This window comes from Miniopterus natalensis, chromosome 22, assembly GCF_054644295.1.
Source record: "Miniopterus natalensis isolate mMinNat1 chromosome 22, mMinNat1.hap1, whole genome shotgun sequence".
NCBI lineage: Eukaryota > Metazoa > Chordata > Mammalia > Chiroptera > Miniopteridae > Miniopterus > Miniopterus natalensis.
Genome location: NC_142102.1, coordinates 100,852 through 123,335, shown reverse-complemented (window position 1 = coordinate 123,335; position 22,484 = coordinate 100,852). Strand labels below are relative to the sequence as shown.

The window sequence follows — 22,484 nt, the reverse complement described above, 5'->3', positions numbered from 1 at the left end:
AGGTGGGATTTCTACTTGAAAGTAAAAACATGAAAATCATTAGTGAAATCTAACGACCTCACACTGCAAGTGAGGACATTGGCTCCCAAAGCAGCCCTGACTTCCTGAGGGCCTGGGCTCAAGAACAACGGTCCCCGGCTCCCCAACCAGTGTCTGCCCTCCCTGTTGATGATGCTCACCCCACAGAGGGCACATTTCAGGGGCAACACAACTAGAGGGAAAGGAGGAGGGGGTAAAACACTCAGACCCAGGAGGAGAGCACTTGGACATCCAGCCTCACAGCTCAATTCAAGGAGCACTCCACTGGCCATGCGTGATGTGGAGACGGCGGCCTTGCCCAGAAACCAGAGGACACAAGCCCTGGACCCACTAGTCACTCGCCTTGGATTCTCTAACACCCGCAGCCTGACGTGTCTTCAACTGGGAACTGGGAACAATGTTTTTTTCTTTTTTTTTTAATATGTTTTTATTGATTTCAGAGAGAGAAAGGGAGAGGAAGAGAGGAACATTGATGAGGGTGCAACATCGATCGGCTGCCTTCTGCACGCTCCCGCCCCCTACAGGGAATCGAGTCCACACACCCGGCATGTGGCCTGACCTTGGGAATCAAACCAGCAACCTCGTGGTTCACGGGTCAATGCTCAACCGAGCCAGGCCAGCAGCCAGCCAGGAAAATGTTCCTTACGGTAGAGGAAAGAGCGTATCAGTGATCTGCTCAAGACAGTTCACTCAGATGGTGGCATTACCAAGAACCGAAAAGATAACGCCATAAACAGGCCCCTCATCTAAGTCAATTTTATTCCCACAGACACTAGTCCTAGCTCATCTAAGTGGCCCTGGCCAGTGTTGCTCAGTGGTTAGTGTCAGCTCGCATACCAAAGGGTCTCGGGTTCGATTCCCGGTCAAGGGCATGTACCTGGGTTGCAGGTTCAACCCCCGCCCCAGTCGGGGTGCATTTGGGAGGCACCCAATCAACGCGTCTCTTACATCAATGTTTCTGTCTCTCCCCCACTCCCTCCCTTCTACTCTTTCTAAGAGTCAATGGAAAAAACATCCTCACTCCTTGGGTGAGGATTTCAAAACACACCACCTGACCCCGTCCAAACTCGGCACCTCGGCCGCCTGCCGGAAGCCCAAAGTAGCGTCGGGTCTTCCCTTCCCCTCACCCCCTGTCCAGGTCACCAGCAAGTCCGGTCAAGTCCTCTCCAGAGCACCCCAAACCCATCTACTCCCGGAAGCCGCTCGAGGCTGACAGCCGCCCCTCAGTGCTCCAGGCGCGCAGCTCCCACAGGCGCCGCCCGACACCATGGAGCGCGGGCCGCCCGCCTGCCGCAGACAGAAACCGTCACTTTCAGCTGAAATTCCACGAATCCTCAAAACACAGGCCATCCTGCTCCTGCCAGGGCTGGCTGCCAGTCCCCCCAACACACCTCCCGTTTCCTTCTCCACTAACAGGTGGAAGACTTCAAATGACATCAACGTACACAGCGTGTGGCGCTGTCACAAGGTCTAGCGGTGCCAGGAGGGCCGTGTGCGTAATGCGCCCTGAGGACGGCAGAGCCTGAGAAGCGGAGGGAGGAAGCGGGTGGGGGACGGAGTCACAGCCCGAGAGCGGCCCTTTTACGTCATTACGGAAACAGCCTCCTCTCTGCACCTCGGAGGAGCTCGTCCTGCCCAAATCTCAGCCCTGAGCTTGAGATCAGAGTCGAGGGCTGTGCTGCCGCGGGCGCCGGGCCCCTTCCCGCATGGCCCGCAGGTGACACCACATCAGAGGGACAGCGCACAACCAGCGAGAACAATGCAGACACATCAAAAAGAGAACTCGGCAGAGGAAGCCCTGTGTCACGCCCGGCCCGCCCAGAGGAGCAGCTGGGTAACTTCCCCTGCTCTTTTCTGTTTGTAATGAGAGCCATTCTGTTTGGAGTTTAATTTTTTTTAAATAGGTTTTTAATTTTTACTTTTTTAAGAGAGAGTGAGAGAGAAACATAGATAGAGAACCATCAACTGGCTGCCTCCCGTATGCTCCCTACTGGGGATCGAGCCTACAACCCGGGCATGTGCCCTGGCTGGGAATCCAACTGGAGACCTTTCACAAGTCACATGGGGACAGGCTGCCCTGGTCCCCTCTCACAGACAGGCCCCCTGGCCTCTGCACACTTTCTTAGCTTCCTATTTTTTAACCTTTAAATCTGCCAACAATCTCACTTATTTTAGTGCCAGGAGTGAGGTCAGGCCCAGCCAAACAGCATCTCTTGGCCAGAGGGCTGTCCCAATAGTGCATTACTTTTAAAAAAACAGTAACATTTTGCCCTGGCCGGTGTGGCTCAGTTGGCTGGGCATCGTCCTGGGCACCAACAGGTCATCGGTTTGATTCCCCATCGGGGCACATGCCCAGGTTGCTGGCTTGATCCCCAGTAGGGGGCGTGCGGGAGGCAGCTGATCCATGTTTCCCTCGCACATCAGTATTTCTCTCTCCCTCTCTCCCTAAAAAACAACAAACAAACAAACAAAGCCCCAAAACAGTAACATTTTATACCTGGCATGATATAGTTATATCATCATAACGAAATTGAACTAAACTTCAAAATATGCTTAACTGTGAACTTAAAAATCATAACACAAGCACAAAACACCTACCTTGGACCCATGCAAATACTGGGGTTGTGCATTTGGCTGTTTGTCTCTTTGAAATTCTTGAGAAAATGGTAACACTGTCCGAACAAATCTAAGAAAGAAAGAAAAAAGAAAACAAAAAATGTAATGGTCCTTAAAAATTCAGTGAAATTTTTAAAATTTCATTGCGCATCAAGTAAATCTCCCAGTTCACTGAAATAATCACAGGAAACCTCCAGGGACTCACAACCAGAACATGACTGAGGTAAGAACACTCTGAAGGCTGAGAAATGGACCCAGAGTTCAGGAACGAAGCACAGCAGGGAACACAGTCTGCAAACCCAGGGGGCCGGTGCACGGGCCCCGGAACCGTTTCAGGCCTAATTCAGTCCACTGGGAAGTGTAACGACCTCGCACCTGGCCTTGCTGGGGCTCTGGACCGGCTGTGATGCGGGGCCTGGGCGGAGAGGCGGGTGTGGGCAGTGATGTCCGTTACTCACATCCCCAGTCATGAGCCATCGGGAAGAAACCACGTGTTATAACCACACGCACTTAGCCATGGACCGTGGTGTGATAACAGATTGGGAGCCGCTGAAAATCAAATGCTTGGATTTGATTTATTTTTTTTGAATTATGTTTTTATTGATTTTAGAAAGAGTTCAGGAAGGGAGAGGGAGGAGAGAGAAAGTGAAACAAGATCAGTGGCCTCCTGCATGCCCCCTACTGGGGATCGAGCCAGCAACCTGGGCATGGGCACCGACGGGGATTCGAACCAGCAACCTTCTGGTGCCCTGGACTGTGCTCAACCCACTGAGCCACACCGGCCAGGGCAAATGCTTGGATTTTAAAGTAGAAACGTCAACCTTGGTTAACCCTTTCGAATCAGATGGTTATCTTAAACACGAAAGTTTTGCAAAGGGGCCTAATAAATAAAAATACATGGACCTGTTAATTATTAGATTCTAAGAACTTGATGAGCACATATATGTTAATAAATAAAAAGTGTACACCTGTCAAAGTACCTCCAGCGCATGAAGCACATGCTCATGGCCGAGGGGAGGCCAGAGGCCTGCAGCGCAGACGCATTTATGCACAAACACGCTGTCGAGTGTCTGGATTTTGTTGTTCCCCTTTAAAGAGTGCTGTTTTTTTGGGCAAGCCGTTAAATTGTTTGCAAGTCAGCTGGACCCTTTCATGACTTGTTAGGGTGGCAGCAGGGCTGGTGCCAAGGTAGGCCCTTCTGGCAAATCTACCCAATGCCTGGGCCTTCGATGAGGTTGCCATAGTCTTGCGGGCAGAGCCTCAAATGACACCCAGCTCCGGGCACCAGTCTACAGCTCGCTGGCAGCAAGCTCACTTTGTCTAGCCTCACGGAGCAGCACCCAACGCATGCCGTTTAGTGTTTGGGCAAAGATGAAGGGGCCCCTGCGTGGGTTTCAGGGCTGTTTCCCTGTGTAGCTCCGATGCCCACACTGTGCCCTGCAAACTCCAGCTGTCCCAGCTGCGTCCGTTTCCCGTCTGTCTCCCCACCAAGTGAGACTCCCACGCTGGACGTGGGTTATGTCCTCTGCTCCGCTGCCCGGAACTGGCTCCAGGCAGAAAGCCAGGGAACCCCTTGTTTCCGTTCCCTCAGGAAATGGCCAATGTCTGAAAACAGCTGTGTCATAAATTTTGTCTAGTTTTTCACTTGTTTAAGGCAAGAAACTGAATCCAAACTGAATTATTCCATTATCCCCAATAACTTTGAAAAATCACACATATTCTCAATCTAAAGACAAAAAAAACCTGGAGAAACAGTGAATTCTAGCTAGCAGGTCTGTTGCACAGTAGTGAGGAGTACTAACTCTGAGATGACGTCCTGCTTTTCTAGAGCTGCGCAAACGCGTCAGTACACTAAGGACAATTAAACGAGGGCTCTCGGTGTCACAGGAAGTTACCGACACGGGGGGGACTGGGATGACCCTGCGCAGCTGAGCTAAGCTGAAGAGATCGGTGAGCATGTGGTCTCGATACATGAACAGCTACGGAGAGGCAATGCCTGCGCACACACGTTGTGAGTCTGTGTCCCCGAAAGATGATCTGAAGTCTTATGACCAGAACCTCAGAATGTGACTTATTCAGAAACTGGGTTGTTGCAGATGCAATTAGTGAAGGTGACATCATGGTGGAGTGGGGGGGCCTGAATCCCAGAGGACTCACGGCCTTCCAAGGACAGGAGAGACACAGGGAAAGCGCCACGTGACCACAGAGGCTGGGGTGGGTGACTGCACGCCGAGGACCGCCCAGGGTCCACGGCCAAGAGCAGAAGCTGGAAGAGACAAGGAAGGGTCCTGCCCAGTCTCAGAGGGAGCAGGGCCTGCTGACACCCTGATGTCTGACATCCAGATTCCAGAACCGTGGAAAAATTTGTTGCTGACAGCCCCCTTTGTGGTCCTTTCTTAGGGCAGCAACAGGGACCCCACACAGGACACAGACAAGCACTTCCCACCACTGACCACCGACGGGTCTAGAAACAGTGACATCCCAGGAGCAAGGAGTATGCCAAACACTCAGATTGTTTTCAAACAGCAGGCTGCACGTACAACGGTCTCCACTAAAACGAACCCTTGCTGAAATGACAGGCTGCGGGCCAGGGCAGGCACACGAGGCGAACCTGGGGCTTCTTGTGGTGCCGAAGGCAGGGCAGCGTTTAAGAGTGACCGCGGCAGGCCCTGGCCTGTGTGGCCTGGTGGTTAGCGTGGCCCGAGCACTGCAGGGCCGCGGGTTTGATTCCCGTCAAGTCAGGGCGCATGCTGGAGGCAACCAATCGATGTGTCTCTCTTGTAACTTTGTCTCTGACAAGATACATGCACATACTCATTCACAAGTGCACACGCACACCCATGTGCTACCACTTATATGCACACCCACTTGCACTCACATGCACTCACATGCACACTCGTGTGCACACTCACACATGCACACTCACACACACTCTCGTGCATGCACATTCTCTCACACACTCACCCATCCCTGGCACATGCTCACAGACTGGGAGCTGAGCTCACTGCACAGAAAACACATGCCAGACAGGTGGAGGCCAACCCTGGGCCATGCCAGGACGTGGGCCCAACCGTAAGGCTGGACCGCAGCAAATGCTGTCACCATCTGTGGCACCCACCCAGCTGGCCACTGGGTCTGGTTCAACATCGCAGTAAAATGGCAGGAAGATGGGAGGGCAGTTCACAAATGGATCCTCACGTGCCCAAGGCCCCAGAAAGGACCCGGGAGAAGCAGTCACCCACCACGTGCCAACATCGGGTGGAGGTGAAGCTGTGGATGTGGCACCAATCCTGCAGCCACTGCCCTGCAGAGTGACACCAGGTTCCACCCTGAGCCACATGCAAATGCCCAGAAAGGGACCCTGGCCCTTCACACCGTCCACACGCAAAGCCATGACCATGGCCCAAGGGCTGTTCCTCGACGTGAGAAACAACGGAGAACAAGCAGGACAGTGGCCGAGGAGACGTGGTGGAGGCCCTGAGACAGCCCTGCTCAGGCGCCCTTGGGTGGGGCGCCGGAGCGGCTCGCTCACCGGCTGGTGGAGCCGTTGTAGCAGTAGTTGGGCAGGAAGTCGTAGTTGAGCTCCCAGAAGACGTGGAGGGTGATCCTGCCGTAGGGCGCGGACACGTTGTGGTTGGCCTCCCGGAACATGGCGTCGAAGCTGTCCAGCGACAGGTACCTGCTCAGCAGCTGGTGGGTCATGCGGTTGATCTGCAAGAGGCCGTCCAGCTCCTGTGGGGGCACAGGACGGGGTGAGGACACCATGCGCCCGGACACTGGCCTCCACTCCCCACAGATGCAGCACCATCGGGTGGCGGGACAGAGTGGGACACCCCGAGGCAGGGTCAGCGAGCCAGGCCAAGAGAGCACGAGGCAGGGGTGTGCCGGGCAACAGGAGTGGGCTTGTCACACCCAGGTCTTTTCTGCCCTCCCTGCTGCCTTTAAAATGCCCCCTCTTGGCTGGTGTGGCTCAGCTGGTTGCACTGAAAGGCTGCTGGTTTGATTCCTGGTCAGGACACAGGCTGGGCTTGTGGGCTCGATCCCTGGTAGGAGGCAGCTGATTGAGTTTCTCATCTGTGCTTCTCTCTCTCCCTTCCTTTCTCTAAAATCAATGAAAACATATATTTCTTAAATGCCCCTCTGTACCATGGGTGCCTCATTAGAGCCATTGTCTTCTGCACTGCCACCGATGGCCTGCACCCACCCACGGGACACAGGCCACTTGGCCGTGTCCCCCACACCTGGCCGACACAGTGAGTAGACACACGTGTCAGTCTGAGCCGGCTTTACCTGAGTTATTCAAAGGCATGGCTGTTCGGCAGAGCTGGCAGGGATACACACACACGGCTCATGACATCTGCCTAGACTGCTCTGTCCACTGAGGCAGCCACATGTGGCAACAAGAACGTGGCTGGTCCAAACTTAGGTGCACTATGGGTGTGAAACCACCAGATTTCAAAATCCGAGTACGAGCCCTACCTGGGTTGCAGGCTCGATCTCTGGCCCTGGTCAGGGCACGTGTGGGGGCAACAAATCGATGTGTCTCCCTAGCGTCAATGTTTCTCTCTCTCTTTCTTCCACTCTCTCTCAAAAACAATGGAAAAATATCCTCGGGTGAGGATTTAAAAAAAAAATTCCGAGTGTGAGACAAAGGACATAAGATTTGAGAGAGAGGAAGGAACAGAGAAAGAGAGAAACACGGACGAGAGTCATTGATCAGCTGCCTCCTGCACACCCCCGACTGGGGATCGAGCTTGCAACCCAGGCCTGTGCCCTGACCAGGAATTGAACTGTAATATCCTGGATCACAGGTCAATGTTCAACCACTAAGTCACATCAGCAGGGCTTCTTTTTGATTTTTAAAACTTTCCTTTCATTCTTTTGCCATAATTAGGTGTAATTTATTCAAGATTGGGATTATTCTTTGAAGTCAACTTAGAATTGTGAATATTAACAGCAGATGCTAGAAGAAGACACCCAGGAGAGGCCAAGCTTAATTAGTGCAAACCTTCTGACTTCTCTGCAAAACTGAACATATCATTGTTTCAATGTTTCACTAAGGATGAAAGAAAAATTAGCTATAATCCTTGTGATCAGTCTCCACAAATCCACTGAGCCTGAGGGAGGAAGGAGCACTTACAACTATTGATGTCAGGTCTTCACTTTCAAATCGTCCGATTGCCAGTTCCAGGGACTTATACATGGCCACTGAGACACGCTGAGTGATCAGGCGATTGAGGTCTATGGACCTGCCCAGGAGCTGGGCGGGGAGAGGGTGGCAAGAGTAAACAACTAAAACAAGCAAGAATATACATACATAGATATATATATATACACATATACATCCCCCCAGAAACTGATTCCAAAAGAGAAGACAAAGAAATAATGTACAAAATTTAAAAGTGTTAGATTAAATTGTGTGTGTGTATATATATCTCCTTTCCTGTAGCTAAAATTCTGCAAGTCAAAGCTGTAAAGGACTTGCACAGCATTCTTGACGTTGAATTTACACCTATGTCATTGGCAGAAACCCCAGGCCTCAGTAGAGAACCTGGAGGATTGGGGCCTGTCAGTCAGCACAGTCCTTACAACAGTGTCCAGGACTGTCCCCTCCAGAGTGGCCTGCACATGTCTGACCTCCACAGTGTCACAAGAGAGAATCACTCCATCTCTATCTCAGAGACGTAGCAACATATGTGCACCTCAACATCATTTCAATAACATAAAAATACAAACAAAACCCTGGCGAAAAATGCTCCAAAGTGTGAATGGTGGTTAACTGTAGAGAGTAGAGTGATAGCAAATTTTCCCTATGATTTTCCATATTTTTCTAACTTTTAAAAATGCAAAAAAAAGAAACAGTGCATTTTTACTCTCTGTGCTGGCCAAGAGAAAGCTCCTGTCTGACATTTCCTAGCTGACAAGCATTTCTCATTTCTCAGAGCTTCTTCTTAAGCTCTGGGTTTTGGGCTCCTAGAAAGAAGCCAAGGCCTCTGGTCCCGTCCCTGCCCTGGAAGCCCACGCAGGGCAGGGCACACAGCACTGCAAGTCTTCCCTTTGTTCCAGGTTATCCAACAGAAACTGTTTTGTATTTAACATCTTACTATTTTATAAGGATGTTCCCACAGTCACATAACATACTGACATCTACTAAAATCCAGTGAACTCTAAGAAAACCCCACTATTTCAAATGTCAGTCCAGGTGTGCCCTGCCTGGGAAAGGCGCTCACCTGCACGTGCCTCTGTTTCAGCAGCGTCTCGTAGCGGTTAGATGGAGGGAGGTGGATCGTTGCCCCCTGATTCTTGCATTCAGATCGTAATCGTTTATCAAGAAGCAAACTAGAACAGAAAGGAGGGAGGACATTTCTCACTTGCTCTAAATTTCAATGCAAATACAGATCTAGTTACCCAAGGTTTCACACCCAAACCACAAACCACATGCTCACCTTCCGGCCATAACCTTATAATATGCAAAGATCTGGTCTGCCAACTTGTAAACAAATTGGTCAAAGCACAGATTCACCTGAAGAAAAATAAAGCAGAGGTTACATTTTGATTCCCTAAATAGATCAAATAACACAGGTAAAAAACAAATCTTTGGCCCGGCCGGCGTCTCGGCAGTTGCGCGTCCACCAGGATCCGGGAGATGGCTCCTCCAACACTCAGAGAGGCAGCGCGGGAACCGTTTCAGGTGCCAGCTCACCTCCGCCTCGATCTCGTCGTAGAGGAACTGCTTGCTGAACCTGGTGAGGGCGTAGTGGGCGCTGTCGTTGTACAGGTCCAGGGAGTAGAGGACGTACCTGCGGAGGGCGGGCGTCAGCCAGCCTCACGCACGAGCTTCCCCGGACCCAGGGCCACCACCGCCCCCCTCCCGTGAGGAGAATCAACCCCTGCAAATGCCAGATGGCTCCTGCGAGGCCCTGATGGCAAAGTGCCGGCAGCCGACCCGAGGCCGCCGGCCGGACACACCCAGGGGCACGGCCCCACACCTGCCCCTTCTCACTCACCCTCTTCCAAAGGTTTTTACCCCAGGATGTAGTACTTTTTTATAACCACAAAAACGAGGACTTTTCTTATTTTTAAAAGGTACTATTTTTGCCCAACTGGAGCGGCTCGGTTGGTTGGGAGTCATTCTGTGCACCTGGGTCACCGGTGCCCTCCCCGGTCAGGGCACGTGCCCGGGTTGCCGGCTCGATCCCCAGTAGGGGGCGTGCAGGAGGCAGCCCATCACGGACTCTCTCATCCGTGTTTCTCTCTCCCTCCCTCTTCCTTCCTCTCTCTGAAATCAACAAAAACATATTTTAAAAAAATTAATAAATAAAAATAAAATGGAAAAATATCCTCGGGTGAAGATTAACCAAAAAAGCCTGTAGCCTCACTCCAAAACTCATGACGTCGAATGAAGCGCCGAGATCAGTGCGCCCCCCAGCACAGAGCCAGCCTCCCCGGGTGCTCACTCCATCATGGACGCCTCCTTGGTCTCCAGGATGTGGTCGGTGAGGATCCAGGGCATGGACATCTCGATGGGGAACTGGATCCGCCGGCCCATGGTGAGCTCCAGGAAGAACTCGCGGAACCACAGCTGTGAGAGGTCGCAGCACTGCTGCAGGGTCTCTGGGGCGCAGACGGCAGCGGGTTAGTCGGGCAGGCGGGACAGGCTCGCAGAGGGACAGACGGGACAAGGGCCGCGGCCAGGAGCCGCTCCTTCGCAATCAGCCCTGAGCCATGCAGGAGTGGACGTGGGCAGACACGACGGGGTCATGTGGCGCCTAACACTGGGGCAGGACACCCGGGCATGGCCGAGCGGAGCCACCCTGGACCCTGTGCATCCGGCCCAGGAAAAGGGCAGTGTCCGGCTGCCATGGGCCTGGGAGATAAAAAAATCTCCTCATAAAAGGAGAAATAAGGCCAGGATGACCTGATTTTACTTGGGATCAAGACGCAGCATTTCGTGCATACTCAGCGTGGGTCTAGCTAACAAAAAGTCTTTTTTAAGAAAAAAACAAAAAAAACTTCCTCCACGATAGAGTGAAAAACAAAAAGCTTACTATTTACTGCAAACCTGCAGCATGCCAGCCAAGATAGGGGCCTCCCGCTCTGAGCACGGGGCCGTGACACGGGCCAAACGTGGACAAGGCCACGATGATGAAGACATCCTCCTGGCGCCCCGGAACAGGTGACCTGCGTCACCCCCGGAGGGGCTGCCAGGTCGCCTCCCGAGGGGTCTGCTCCTGTTGTCTGTCACTGTCTTGGTCTCGAGCCAGGTGACAGATGACATTCGCCTATTTTTCGGACCCCATGTGGCTACAAGGACTTTACGGTGAGGTTGAAGGGCTGGCTACGGCCCCACGGCCCTCGCCCTCCTAAAGGCCACACCCCACAGCGGAGCCTTCGGCAGGCCACGTGTCTACAGCGCCAGGCGAGGGGATGCCACGAGGTTACAGCACACGTCACCACGTGGGTGTGTGAGGGGACCAGGCGGGGGCGGTCAGGCAGGCGAAGCAGTGTGGACGGTGTTAGCGGTGTTAGAACATGCCGGCCGGAGGCTGGTCAGTAGTCTCTCTTACCACTGAAATTTATCAAGTGAGTGTAGAAGAACGACTCGCGATGAAATTTTTCTATGTCCAATATGGTGGGCCCCTCAAGGCTACTTCTCAAGGTTTTCTTGGAACCACTTTTGTCTGCAATGAGGGACTCTAGCATGGTTCTCACCATGTAAAGCTGCGTCGACCAAGGAAACATTGGCGGGGGAGAAAATACACATGGTATATTAGTTGCACCGACTCTGATGGGCCACAGGACGGCTCCGTGATGCCCTGACCGAGGCCGGGGCCCCTCTGGCTCCTCTAAGGGGGTCTGGGCGCCCACCTAAGGGGCCACGTGGCTGCTGCCCGGCGAGAGGACCCGCAGCTGAGCGACGCACCTCTGCACAGTGAACATCAACAAGATAAACAAACGGAGTCTTACCACCAAAGGTTAAAAGAGGCGGATAGGTGTAGGACTGCCTCAGAAACGCGTTAACCACATGCAACAGCCTTTCCATGCCCAGAGACCGGAGCTGCCGCAGCAGCTCAGCAGAGCTCAAGGACTCCGCCATGGTGCGCACCAGGTACAGCTAGACACGGACAGACACGGGAGAGCGGGAGAGAGCGTTAGTCGCACGACACAGAGTGGGGCGCACACGGGACGGGGGCATGCACCGCGGCAGGCCCGGGAGGGCCTTCCTCCCAGATCCCGCGTCCCAGTCACAGCCAGCAGCCCGCTTTGCCGGCGATTCTCTGAGCGACTGGCAGAAGAGACGACAGAAGCCCGGACAGAGAGGTGACGAGAGAGGGGCCGGGGCCCCACGTGGGAGGAGCGAAGCAGAGGGCGTGGGCAGGTGTGAGTCAGGGGACAGTGCTTGGCGGGGACCAGAGCCGGGGAAACAGGACAGCGGTGGCGACTTCAGTCCAGGGACACACGAAAGCTACGTTTTTAAATTTCTACAGGTTTTATCTTCAGGACTGATACTTCGCAGCCCAATGTACAAATCACAGCCACGCAGCAAATCCACGCCCAGGAGCGCAGCGTGAAAGCAGACACGGACCCCACCCACGTCTGGGACACGGAGTCGGGCAGTCAGATAAGTGCTGCACGCGAATGAGCGACCCAACCGTCCCAGGGTGTCCCGGCCAGCGTGCCGGGGACAGAGGGGCAGGAGGACACAGGCAAGACCTGACGCGCCCGAGCAGACAGTGGTGACGTCCTTTAACTCCCAGCCTCGCTTCCTGACCCAGCCCCGCCCCCGCCCGCCCTCGGGGTGACCCACTTGGGGGCAGGCAGAGGCGGGGCAGGGGGACAAAGACCTGCGTGCTGGAGGGCCCCACGGCACGGCGAGGCACTTTAATGTCGAAGCCGCTTTTGGGGTCCTTCTCGCCCCGCAGGGCCGGGTCGTTGAAGGGTTCATGCCCCGTCTCCCAATCACACACGGTCTTCCTGATGGCCTGTAGGACGCTGAACAGAGGGCACCGGCGCTGACGCCACGGGGGCGACAGTCACAGCATCTCCTCACCGGACCCCCAGCCCTCAACAGCAGCTCTCAGATGGGAACTCCTCTGGGGGGGGACGAGGTGGTGGACCCGTTCAACCCGATATTTTAAAAACAGATTGGTCCCTGCCCAGCCGGCATGGCTGAGGGTCGTCCTGGGCACCAAAAGGTCACCGGTTCGATTCCAGATCAGGGCACATGCCCGGGTGGTGGGCTCGATCCCCAGTAGGGGTGTGCAAGGGGCAGCCGATCGATGGTTCTCTCTCTCCCTCACCAATAAAAAAAGACGCTGACTCCACGGCTGTCTAACCCTAACGACACCCGGCTGTCTAACCCTAACGACGCCGCGCGGGGGCTGACCTCTGGATGACGTTCTTCTTCTTCCGGATGGCCTGCCGCAGCGGCTCCCGCAGCGTGACCTGGGAGAAGTCCTGCAGGGCGGCGTAGACGGTGTGCCGGATGGCGTGGTTGAACACGCTCTCCATCCGGCCCATGAGCACCTGCAGGCCTTTGATCATGGCGATCACCTGCGGGGGACACACGACTTGCTGGGGGGCGGCAGGAGGGGACGCGCGCCCGGGAGGCCACCACGCCCTGGGGTCCTGTGCTCCGGCTCGGATGTGTTTCGTGAATATGTGTTGCTTTTTTAAATAGAAGAAAAATGTCTATTTTTAAAAAAGCAAGTTCCGCCCTGGCTGGTGCGGCTCAGTGGGTGGGAGCATCATCTCATGCACCGAAAGGTCGCAGGTTCGACTCCCGGTCAGGGCACATGTGGGAGGCAACCAGTCAGTGCTTCTCTCCCTCTCTCTCCCTTCCTCCCTCTCAAATCAGTAAGAACACACCTTCGGTTGAGGCTAAAGAAAAGCAAACTCTCCCAAACTCAAGGTGAATTCAAATTTTACACCAATGTGAACGAAACAAAAATTCTACATGTGAGAACTTATGGGATGTAGAGAAAGGTCTGCTGAAAGGTAAATTCTGAGCTTCAGGCACATACTTTAAACACACAAAAAACTGAAGATAATAGTAATCTAACATTCATCACAAATTTATAAAAAGAAAAATGAAACAAACCTCCCAGATGTAGAGGGAAATAGGCATGTGAAAGGCACAAATTAATGAAGCAGAAAGCGAGCAGGTAGGGTGTGATCACCCAGCACAAAGCTGCTTTAAAACAAGATATAATACAATATAGCTGCCCAGCCCGCGTGACTCAGTGGTTGAGCGTCCCACCCACCGAGGTCAGAGCTCGATTCCCGGTCAGGGCACACGCCCGGGTTTCGGGTTCGATCCCCAGTCGGGGCGTGCAAGAGGCAGCCGATCGATGACGCTCTCTCATCATTGATGTTTCTCTCTCTCTCCCTCCCTTCCTCTCTCTGAAATCAATGAAAACATTTAAAGAAGAAAAAGGATTCTAAAACATATATGAAAGTACAAAGGGAAAGAACATCCAAGGGCTCTTACAGACAGAAAGACCTGCGTTCCTAGGTGCAGAATCCACAGTCACTGAGACAGGGGGACGTGAGGACAAAGAGACCCGCCGCCCCGCCCGAGAGCTAGAAAGTGAGCAGAGACCCGCCCACCAGGCACAATCCGGGACCCACAGCCAGATGGCCGGGGGGGATCTCGGATCTGAAGGTGAGGACAGAACGATTAAAAACGTCCAGACACAAGTACGAGAAAGCCTCTGTGACCTGAGAGCGCGCAAAGACTTCCTAGGCGAGGAAGGAAGCGCCGCCACGAGAGGCAGGAAACTGGCACTGACGCGAACCACCTGTTCATGAGATGCCTGAGGCCAGGGCCCACCGCGGGCGCAGGGCAGAGCTGCGGACCAGCAGCCCCCTGGAGGCAGAGGGAGGGGACTCCTGGCTCTCGGGCGCCAGGCTTGCTTCCCGTCCCCGTGTCTGGCTCACAGGCCCGCCTGCCCCAGGGAGCTGTCCGCAGGGACCAGTGCCCGCGCCTGCTTTATTCTGTCCTGGTGACCGTGACAGCTGCAGTGGCCGCCCACTCAGAAGCAATGACACAAACAGGCAGTTTCTTCGTGGGTCTGACTCTGCTTTGAGAGGGGGGACGACGCGAGGCCCGGGCGGAGGGGGGAGGCTGCGGGCCGCCTCACCTCCACCAGGGCGAACTTCTCCTCGCTGGTGTAGTTGTAGCGGGTGGCCCGCTCGTACTCCTCCGCGTTGTCGGGACAGTCCTTGTTGGAGTACTTGTCCGTCGGGTGCACGAGTTTCCACGAGTACTGGTGTGGTCAGAAAGATGGGAGGTAAACACACTGCTGCGGATGCTCAACTGCTGGCCTTACGGGAGGCGGGCAGACAGAGGCGGGCAGAGGAGGAACGATCGGCCAGGGGCCGAGGGTCACCAGGGCGCAAAGCCCCCGTGCCCAGCAAGGGGCAAAACTGGGAAAACAAAGACCTCGCCCCAGGGTGGCCTTCCCTCCCCTATCATATTGCCGATCGTGCAGTTTAGCCCCTGACCTTTCATGTCACTGGTCAGGCGGGCGGTTCGGACCCTCCCGACCTTTACTCCCCTGGAGTGTTGCTAGTCATGCTGGTTAGATTAGAGCAGGGGTGGGAAACCGTTTTCTGCCAAGGGCCACTTGGATATTTACAACATCCTTCGAGGGCCATACAAAACTCTCAACTTAAAAATTAGCTATGAAAAAATCTAGATTCTTTGAATTTCGAGTCACGGCCATATAGGGCCCGCAGGCTGGAGGTTCCCCACCCCGGATTAGAGGAACAAGGGGGCCTCATAGGACTCCCATACAGGCCCTCGCAGGGCCACGCCCTCAAGCATTAGGCCCTAGAGATAACATCCGGGGCTCAGCTGGTTCAGCTCCAGGCCCACAAAAGCAAGGCCAGGCCCGGTGACATCAGGACCCGAGGCAGTGACTAATGACCCTGTGGAGACCATGACACTGAAAGGACACAGCTGGAAAGCTAATGAATATTCTATTGAGATTCTCCCAAGACATCCCCTAAAGTCCCCGCCTTTGGAAACCAGATAAAACCCCTAGAGGTGATGGACTCAGTGCGAGTGTGCTCCCTGTTCCTCTCCCTCTCTCTCTCTCCCTCTAAACAAATAAATCTTTTTAAAAAATCATCATAATAGTACAAATTAAGTCCTATCAATCTGTTTTAACAGATAACTATTTGGAACACACACAAATGTATGTTGAGTTGTTTTCAATTTAAATTAATATACAGCCTTATTCCTAGGGCCCCAAATAAAAAGCCAATTTGTTCTTGATCCAAGAACCAAAGTTAATGCACAAACAGTGTCACTTAGTCAATCTCTTGATGACTTTGAATAGAAAACCCCTGGGGCCACTGGGGGTGGGGAGGGGAAGGCGCTCTCTTAGCCCCCGCACTTCCACCCGCGGGAGCCCTGCGCCTACCACTTCCATCACGTGCGCGCTCCACTGCGACAGCAGCTGCAGGCCCTGCAGCGCCAGGTCGAAGAGCTTCCGGTACTCGGCGTCTGTCTTCTGAGCCTCCTGGCGGCCCGAGCCTGTGACAACCTAGAGCACCACAGGAGCAAGGAGGAGTCACCCGCGTCCATAAAATCCAGCCCTGTGCTCACCCCCTGACCCATCACACCCAGTCTCGGAAGCCACCCCAAGGGCACTGTCACAAAACTGTGAAACGATGGCAGCAAAGGGCTGGAAACCAGGGCCCATGACAGTGACGGGCACCTGTCAAAGCCAAGATGTCACAGCCTGATGCCTCAGGGTGACAGCTCCTGCTGCATGTCTGCTGATTACCTAGAGATTCTGCTGGAGGCTGGAGCAGCCCTGTCCCCGGAAGAGGCGGAAATGCACACAAAGGGAAGACTCCAGAACTGGGCTCGGGTCACTGGGGGTGACCAGGAACAGAGGGACGGAGAAACGTCCCACTTTTCCTTGGACCCCTTTCCATCGCCTGGCTGCCGAGCCCCACCTCTCCCTCACCCACCCTCCCCTTCCTGGCATGGAAGACGCCTCAATTCCGAGCTCCCTTGAGACAGGTTTGAGAACCAGATCTCCCACCTTCTCGACCAATAAACCTTTCCCTGCTTCAAACTCTATCTAGTGAATATCAGCCTTTCTTTAGAAGCAGAGGGCACAGACGTGGCAGACGGAGCTGTCAGGCGCACTTATTTGGAGGGGACAGCTCAGCGGTGCCTGCTGTTTGTCCCGTGAAGTCTCGGGGGGCTGCCCCACCCCTACCCTGCAGGTTGTTCTGGCAACTGGAGAAGGGGCGAGGCAGCACCCCCTCTCTGGGGAGTCGGCCTCCCACCAGGGGTGCGCCCAGAGGTGGCACGTGCCCAAGGCATTCGAGGGTCCGTCAGTCATTTCGGTTACATGGTGACTAGTGCCTGGTGGGTAGGGACAGGGGCGCTCATCTTCCCGCCATGGGGTAGGGCCACCTCGGAGCTGTGACTCCAACGTCAATGGTCCTTCTGAGAACCCCAAGGTACCAGTGTCAAAAATCAGGCTTGTCCTTCGGTCCCTCCCAACAATTCGCAGCCCCCACGCCACGGACCTTACTGCCTTGCCCACCAAGATGTGATTAGTGTCACCCCCAGGGCTACTCCACGCCAGCCCCGCTCCTGCACACCCCACAGGCTTGGAGCCACAGTCAGCAGGTGGGGGGCCATGACCAGGCCCCGGTCTGGGCACCAGGACGTCCTCCCGCCGACCCAGAGGCTCCCGCACGCCTCTGGCCTCCGGAGGTCCTCCTCTCTCCACCCCTTCCAGCCGCTTGGAGACGGGGGACTAGACTGGGAACCGCCACTTCACTGCCCCTTTCTTCGGGATCCCTATTATGTTTTTCTGAAAAAAGACGCTTTCTGCACAGCCCCGTGGGCGATGACGGGGCCCTCTGAAGCATCTGGTCCCATCGTGCCTCTCAAAGCGGCCGCGCGGGGCACACTGACCTCGCTGTTGCTGTAGCGGGCCAGCTCCGAGATGAAGCGCATGTGGTCCTCGCGGATCTGGATCATCTGCTCGCAGATGTTGTACTGGGGGCTGCTGCTGGAAGACGTGCAGGTCCACCTGGCGGGGGGGCGCGTGTCACCGGGAGGGGCGCCCGCACAGGCTGGGGGCCGAGGGCAGGCGGCACAGCGCCCACTGTCCCCGGGCCCCGCGCGCTGGGAGGAGATGGGGGCTCAGGGAGGACACGGCCGGCCCGGCCACGCCGTGTCCGGGGTCTGTCCACCCTTCGCATTCTGTTTTGGAAAAGTCAGTGTGCTTTCTCCGTAACGAGGGTGTACAGTGCAGCCCAGGGTACAGTCAATCAGACTGGTGACTGTGCACAGGGCCAGGTGGGTGCCGGAAATGTCGGGGGTCACCTACAGGGTATGACCGTCTAACCACCATGCTGTGCACCTGAAACTAATGCAAAATAACACTGAATGTAAACTGCAATTGAAAAATAAAATTAACAAGCCCGGCTGGCGTGGCTCAGCAGTTGAGCATCGACCTAGGATCCAGGAGATCGGGGTTCGATGCCCGGTCAGGGCACATGCCCAGGTTGCGGGCTCGATCCCCAGTGAGGGGCGTGCAGGAAGCAGCCGATCCATGACTCTCTCATCATTGATGTTTCTATCCACTGGGGCTGGCTCAGAGCCGACTGCGACAGGCTCAGGCACCTCCCAAGGGCGCATTAGACATGCCCATTACTACCCATTAAATGCTAGCAACTTGCAATAAACCACATTAAAAACAAAAGTAAGCACACACAAGTCATCGTCTCCTGCTTCTTACTGGTTTTCCCATGACCTCTGATCCAGAGCCCGCTGGCATGTGTTGGGGTAACAGCAGCTCCGAGTCACCACATGGGGGCCTTGAACTCTTGCAGGCGGGGATGTGATCCCACAGACACCAGCTCATGCTCCAAACCAGAACCGGGGCCGGCGTTAAAGCCCAAAGCGGTTTTGGTTTCCTCAGTGCCCCTCGGAGGAAAGCAAGGAGCTGTCCAACTGAGGCCCAGCTAGTGGACTGAGGGGCAGGTTTACTGGGAAATGAGTGAGCGCAGAGTTCGGCAAACAGGCCAAATGCGTCCGGAGTTCGTAGGGCCCGAAAGCCATACAGAACGGTCTTTGCATTTTTAAAGGTTGTTGTAGAAAACACAGAATATGAGGCAGAGACTATGTTTGCAGAAAGAGTCCAGCAGTGCTGAGCACACAGACTCAGATGTGACTGAGTTTTTCCAATTTGTGGTTGAACGGCAAAGACCGGTTGGCATGGGTTCAAGCATCTGGGAAAAGTCAACAACGGGCCCTGGCCGGGCAGGGCAGTGGGTTAGAGTGTCGTCCCGATGCACCAAGGGTTCAGATTCGATGCCGGGTCAGGACACATACAAGCAGCAACCACCGATGCATCAGTAAGTGGAACAACACACTTACGTCTCCCTCTCTCTCCCTCTCTCTAAAACCAATCAATAAAAGTAAATAGCCATGAACTGTTATTTGAAATGTGGCTGTTCTAAAGGAAATAAGTGACATTTTGGAGGAATTTAAAGGTAAACAGCCACACACGGCAAGGGCTACGGTGCCAGGCATTCCCTTCCAGATGGCTGAAAACGTCAAGGCGTCCTCACTAGGTAAGTAAGTAGTGTCACGAAACCCCAGTGGGGCCCTGGCTGGCGTGGCTCAGGTGGCCGAGCATCATCCCAGGCACCAAAAGGGCACCAGTTCAGTTCCCGGTCAGGGCACACGCCCAGGCTGCGGGTTAGAGCCCGGGTCGGGGCACACGCCCAGGCTGCGGGTTAGAGCCCGGGTCGGGGCACACGCCCAGGCTGCGGGTTAGAGCCCGGGTCGGGGCACACGCCCAGGCTGCGGGTTAGAGCCCGGGTCGGGGCACACGCCCAGGCTGCGGGTTAGAGCCCGGGTCGGGGCACACGCCCAGGCTGCGGGTTAGAGCCCGGGTCGGGGCACTCACAGGAGGCAGCCCGTAGATGTTTCTTTCCCACATCAATGTTTCTCTCCCTCTCCCTCTGCCCCCTTCCTCTCTCTCAAAAATTCCCACCAAAACCAACAACGGGAATATCACAGAACAGTCTCGCTGTGCAGCGCGCTCTCCTACCGAGATTTATTTTCCTCATAGTGGGCGCTGGTCTTGATGTATCTCGCCAGTTCTATCTGCATGTCCCCGAACAGCGGCACCACCTGGAGCTGCTGTATTCAAAAAACAAAAAACAACAATAAAAGGGTCATTATGTATGTTTAGTGACCAAATGCGTAATCACAAGAATGGATGAAGCTAATAATTATTGTGGGTTGAAAGCTCTCTGCAAATCATTTAGTGCAAAAAGTGGTCAGCAACTTCCACACTCACTTCAAGAGCACAGAACAGGAACCAGCACTCATAAACCATTTCGAATGTTAAAATTAATCCAACCTGGGCTAGATCCATGGTCATAAAAAATTCAACTGCATTTCTGGATACTAGCAACAATTAGAAAATGAAAACTTAAAGAGACAGTGTGCAAAAGCATCAAAAAATTAAAAATATGTATGAATACATTGAACAAAATAAATACCACCCAAAATTCTGGAGAACAGTTTAAAGTTTTAAGTGAATGGAGAAATAAATATTGGGTGTCCCCCCAAAAGGAGTACACATTTTAACAGCTGATAACTCACTTAATTTTCACTCCTTTTCAGGTTTAACTGATTTGAAATAATGGGTGAAGCCAGACTAACCTTTGACCAGAGAAAATTTACCCTAAAGTGCCCCTAGGCTTTCTTATGGGGATGCAGCAACAGTCGATGAATCTAGGGCACACAAATACTGCATGAAATGATTCCTGATGTTTGCAATTCCATTGCTTCGCGTTATCAGCAGGGCCTGGACCAGAGCGGTCATCCGTTTGAAAATAGGCGTTAACAAAAAAATTATTCATTTCTGTAGATTCTTTTAAATTTTGAAAATGAGCTGTGCGCTAATAAACACTGACTTCATAATCATTCAAAGTGTGTACATTTTTGGGGGACACCCTGTATATCAGGTTCACGTATTGGAAGACTTGGTTTTTAAAAAGTCCATTCACCCTAAATTGATCTACGCATGCAATGGAGCCCAAACAATATTCCAGGAGGAAAGCGCTTTACGAGCAGTGTGCACGTGAGAAAATCGCAAGCCAGTTCTAAGATGCATTTGAAAGGCCAAGGGCGATACGCACGACAGTCTTGAAGAGCACACTGCAGGCTTCCTGGTGAGCAGCCCTACTCTACTGGGAGGCCACAGCCACTAGGACAGTGGGCCTTGAGCAGGACGGAGACCAGTGGGGCAGGACAGAGAACCTAAGACAGAGCCACAGACAGACAGACACCTGGTTTATGACCCACGTAACACGCGAACAGTGCGGAAAAAGATGGTCTCTGCAATGAAAGCACAGGGCAACTAGCCAACCATAATGGAGACAGAAATCCAAGAACATCAACCCCTAGGTCCTGGTGCTGGCTCAGTGGGTTGGGAGTTATCCTGGGCACCAAAAGGTCACGGTTCGATTCCCGGGCACAGCGCGTGCCTGGGTTGCAGGCTCGATTCCCAGTAGGGGGCGTGCAGGAGGCAGCTCGATCAATGCTTCTCTGTCACATCGATGTGTCTCTTTCCCCCTCTCCCTCTCTAAAATCGGTTTGATCCCTGGTGGCCCCGCTTGGGGCATGTTGAGGAGGCAACCAATTGATGTGTCTCTCTCACATCGATGTTTCTCTCTCCCTCTCCCCCTCCCTTCCACTCTCCCTAATAAGTCAATGGAAAAAAAAAAATATTTTTTTGTTCAAATGAAGTGTTTTTATTTTTCTCATAATTTAAAAAATGTGAACATTCTGTAATTCAGCCACAGCCTTTACTTCCAGGTGACTTCTTCACTAGGTCTCAATTCCCTTTTAAATACCAAACTCTTGTTCCGGAAGCCAGTTAGCTTTCCATCCTTCCTTCTGTCCAGGTCACATCCAATGACAAATCCCACAGGGACAAGTACATGTACCCAGTGGCCACGCACAAGCTGAATTAAATTCATCCTGAATGCTGCGGTCCCAGTGCCGGCCACGACCCCGCGACCAAGGGCAGAGGCGGGTCCAGCCTTGAAAAAATATATTCTTGGGTGATGATTCACCACCACCAAAAAGATGGACATACTGAACTACAATAAAATTAACAACCTCTATTTGTCAAATGACACCTTCAAGAAAGTGAAAGGAGAGCCACGTAGGGGATGCCTGCATTTTAGGGCACGTGTATCCAACTAAGGCCACGTATCCAGGACACATGAGGAGGCACAAATCAGCAGGGGGAAAGAACAGGAAATGTCAAGGGACACTTCATGAAGAACACACAGAGCTAGAGCATGAAGTCACCAGGGAAACATCCACTCAACCACAGGAAACGCTGGTCGAAAAAATCACGACACACCCGCCCTTCAGGATGCCAATCCCCACCCCCGCCCCACCCCAAAAGTGACAGTGTGAAGTGCTGGCGAGGGCGTGAAACGAGGGGAACGCCCACTCTCTGCTGGCGGGGACGCAAAGCAGCACAGCCCCACGGGCAATCGCTAGCCTGTGTCTACTAACACCGAAAACGTTTCTGCCCGTGACCCCCAATCCCATCCCTGGGTACACCTCCAACAGAAATGTGCAGACAGGCCCTAAATCAGAGCCAGAACCCGAAACAGCCTCACGCCCATCACAACAGGACGGACAAATAAGCTGTGGTGTGACCTGCAAAAGGCCTGCGACACCACAGTGACACCGAGGGACTCCGGCTGCCGGCTCCCCCGGGGACACACCTAACCGTGCGTGAGTGGCAGAC

The 22,484-nt window shown here is 53.8% G+C and overlaps 1 protein-coding gene and 1 pseudogene across 3 annotated transcripts in view; both read right to left on the bottom strand.

The window, feature by feature from the left end:
- The window catches only part of CYFIP1 (cytoplasmic FMR1 interacting protein 1), a 59,042-nt gene that overhangs the window by 13,523 nt on the left and 23,035 nt on the right, over positions 1-22,484 (bottom strand). For 2 of the 3 annotated variants that reach the window (XM_087829130.1, XM_016200055.2), the window contains exons 10-23: positions 19,755-19,846; positions 17,606-17,723; positions 16,086-16,208; positions 14,799-14,924; positions 13,043-13,209; positions 12,501-12,648; positions 11,223-11,376; positions 10,113-10,269; positions 9,359-9,455; positions 9,102-9,178; positions 8,886-8,994; positions 7,796-7,915; positions 6,188-6,387; positions 2,638-2,725 (exon numbers count right to left, since the gene is read on the bottom strand). In XM_087829130.1, coding sequence (XP_087685256.1) covers positions 2,638-2,725; positions 6,188-6,387; positions 7,796-7,915; positions 8,886-8,994; positions 9,102-9,178; positions 9,359-9,455; positions 10,113-10,269; positions 11,223-11,376; positions 12,501-12,648; positions 13,043-13,209; positions 14,799-14,924; positions 16,086-16,208; positions 17,606-17,723; positions 19,755-19,846 — 1,776 coding nt within the window. Of the gene's footprint in view, positions 1-2,637; positions 2,726-6,187; positions 6,388-7,795; positions 7,916-8,885; positions 8,995-9,101; positions 9,179-9,358; positions 9,456-10,112; positions 10,270-11,222; positions 11,377-11,622; positions 11,642-12,500; positions 12,649-13,042; positions 13,210-14,798; positions 14,925-16,085; positions 16,209-17,605; positions 17,724-19,754; positions 19,847-22,484 lie in introns of those variants that run through there. The other variant, XM_087829131.1, reaches the window with a different exon arrangement.
- On the bottom strand, positions 21,445-22,107 carry LOC148090663 (NADH dehydrogenase [ubiquinone] 1 beta subcomplex subunit 1 pseudogene; annotated as a pseudogene).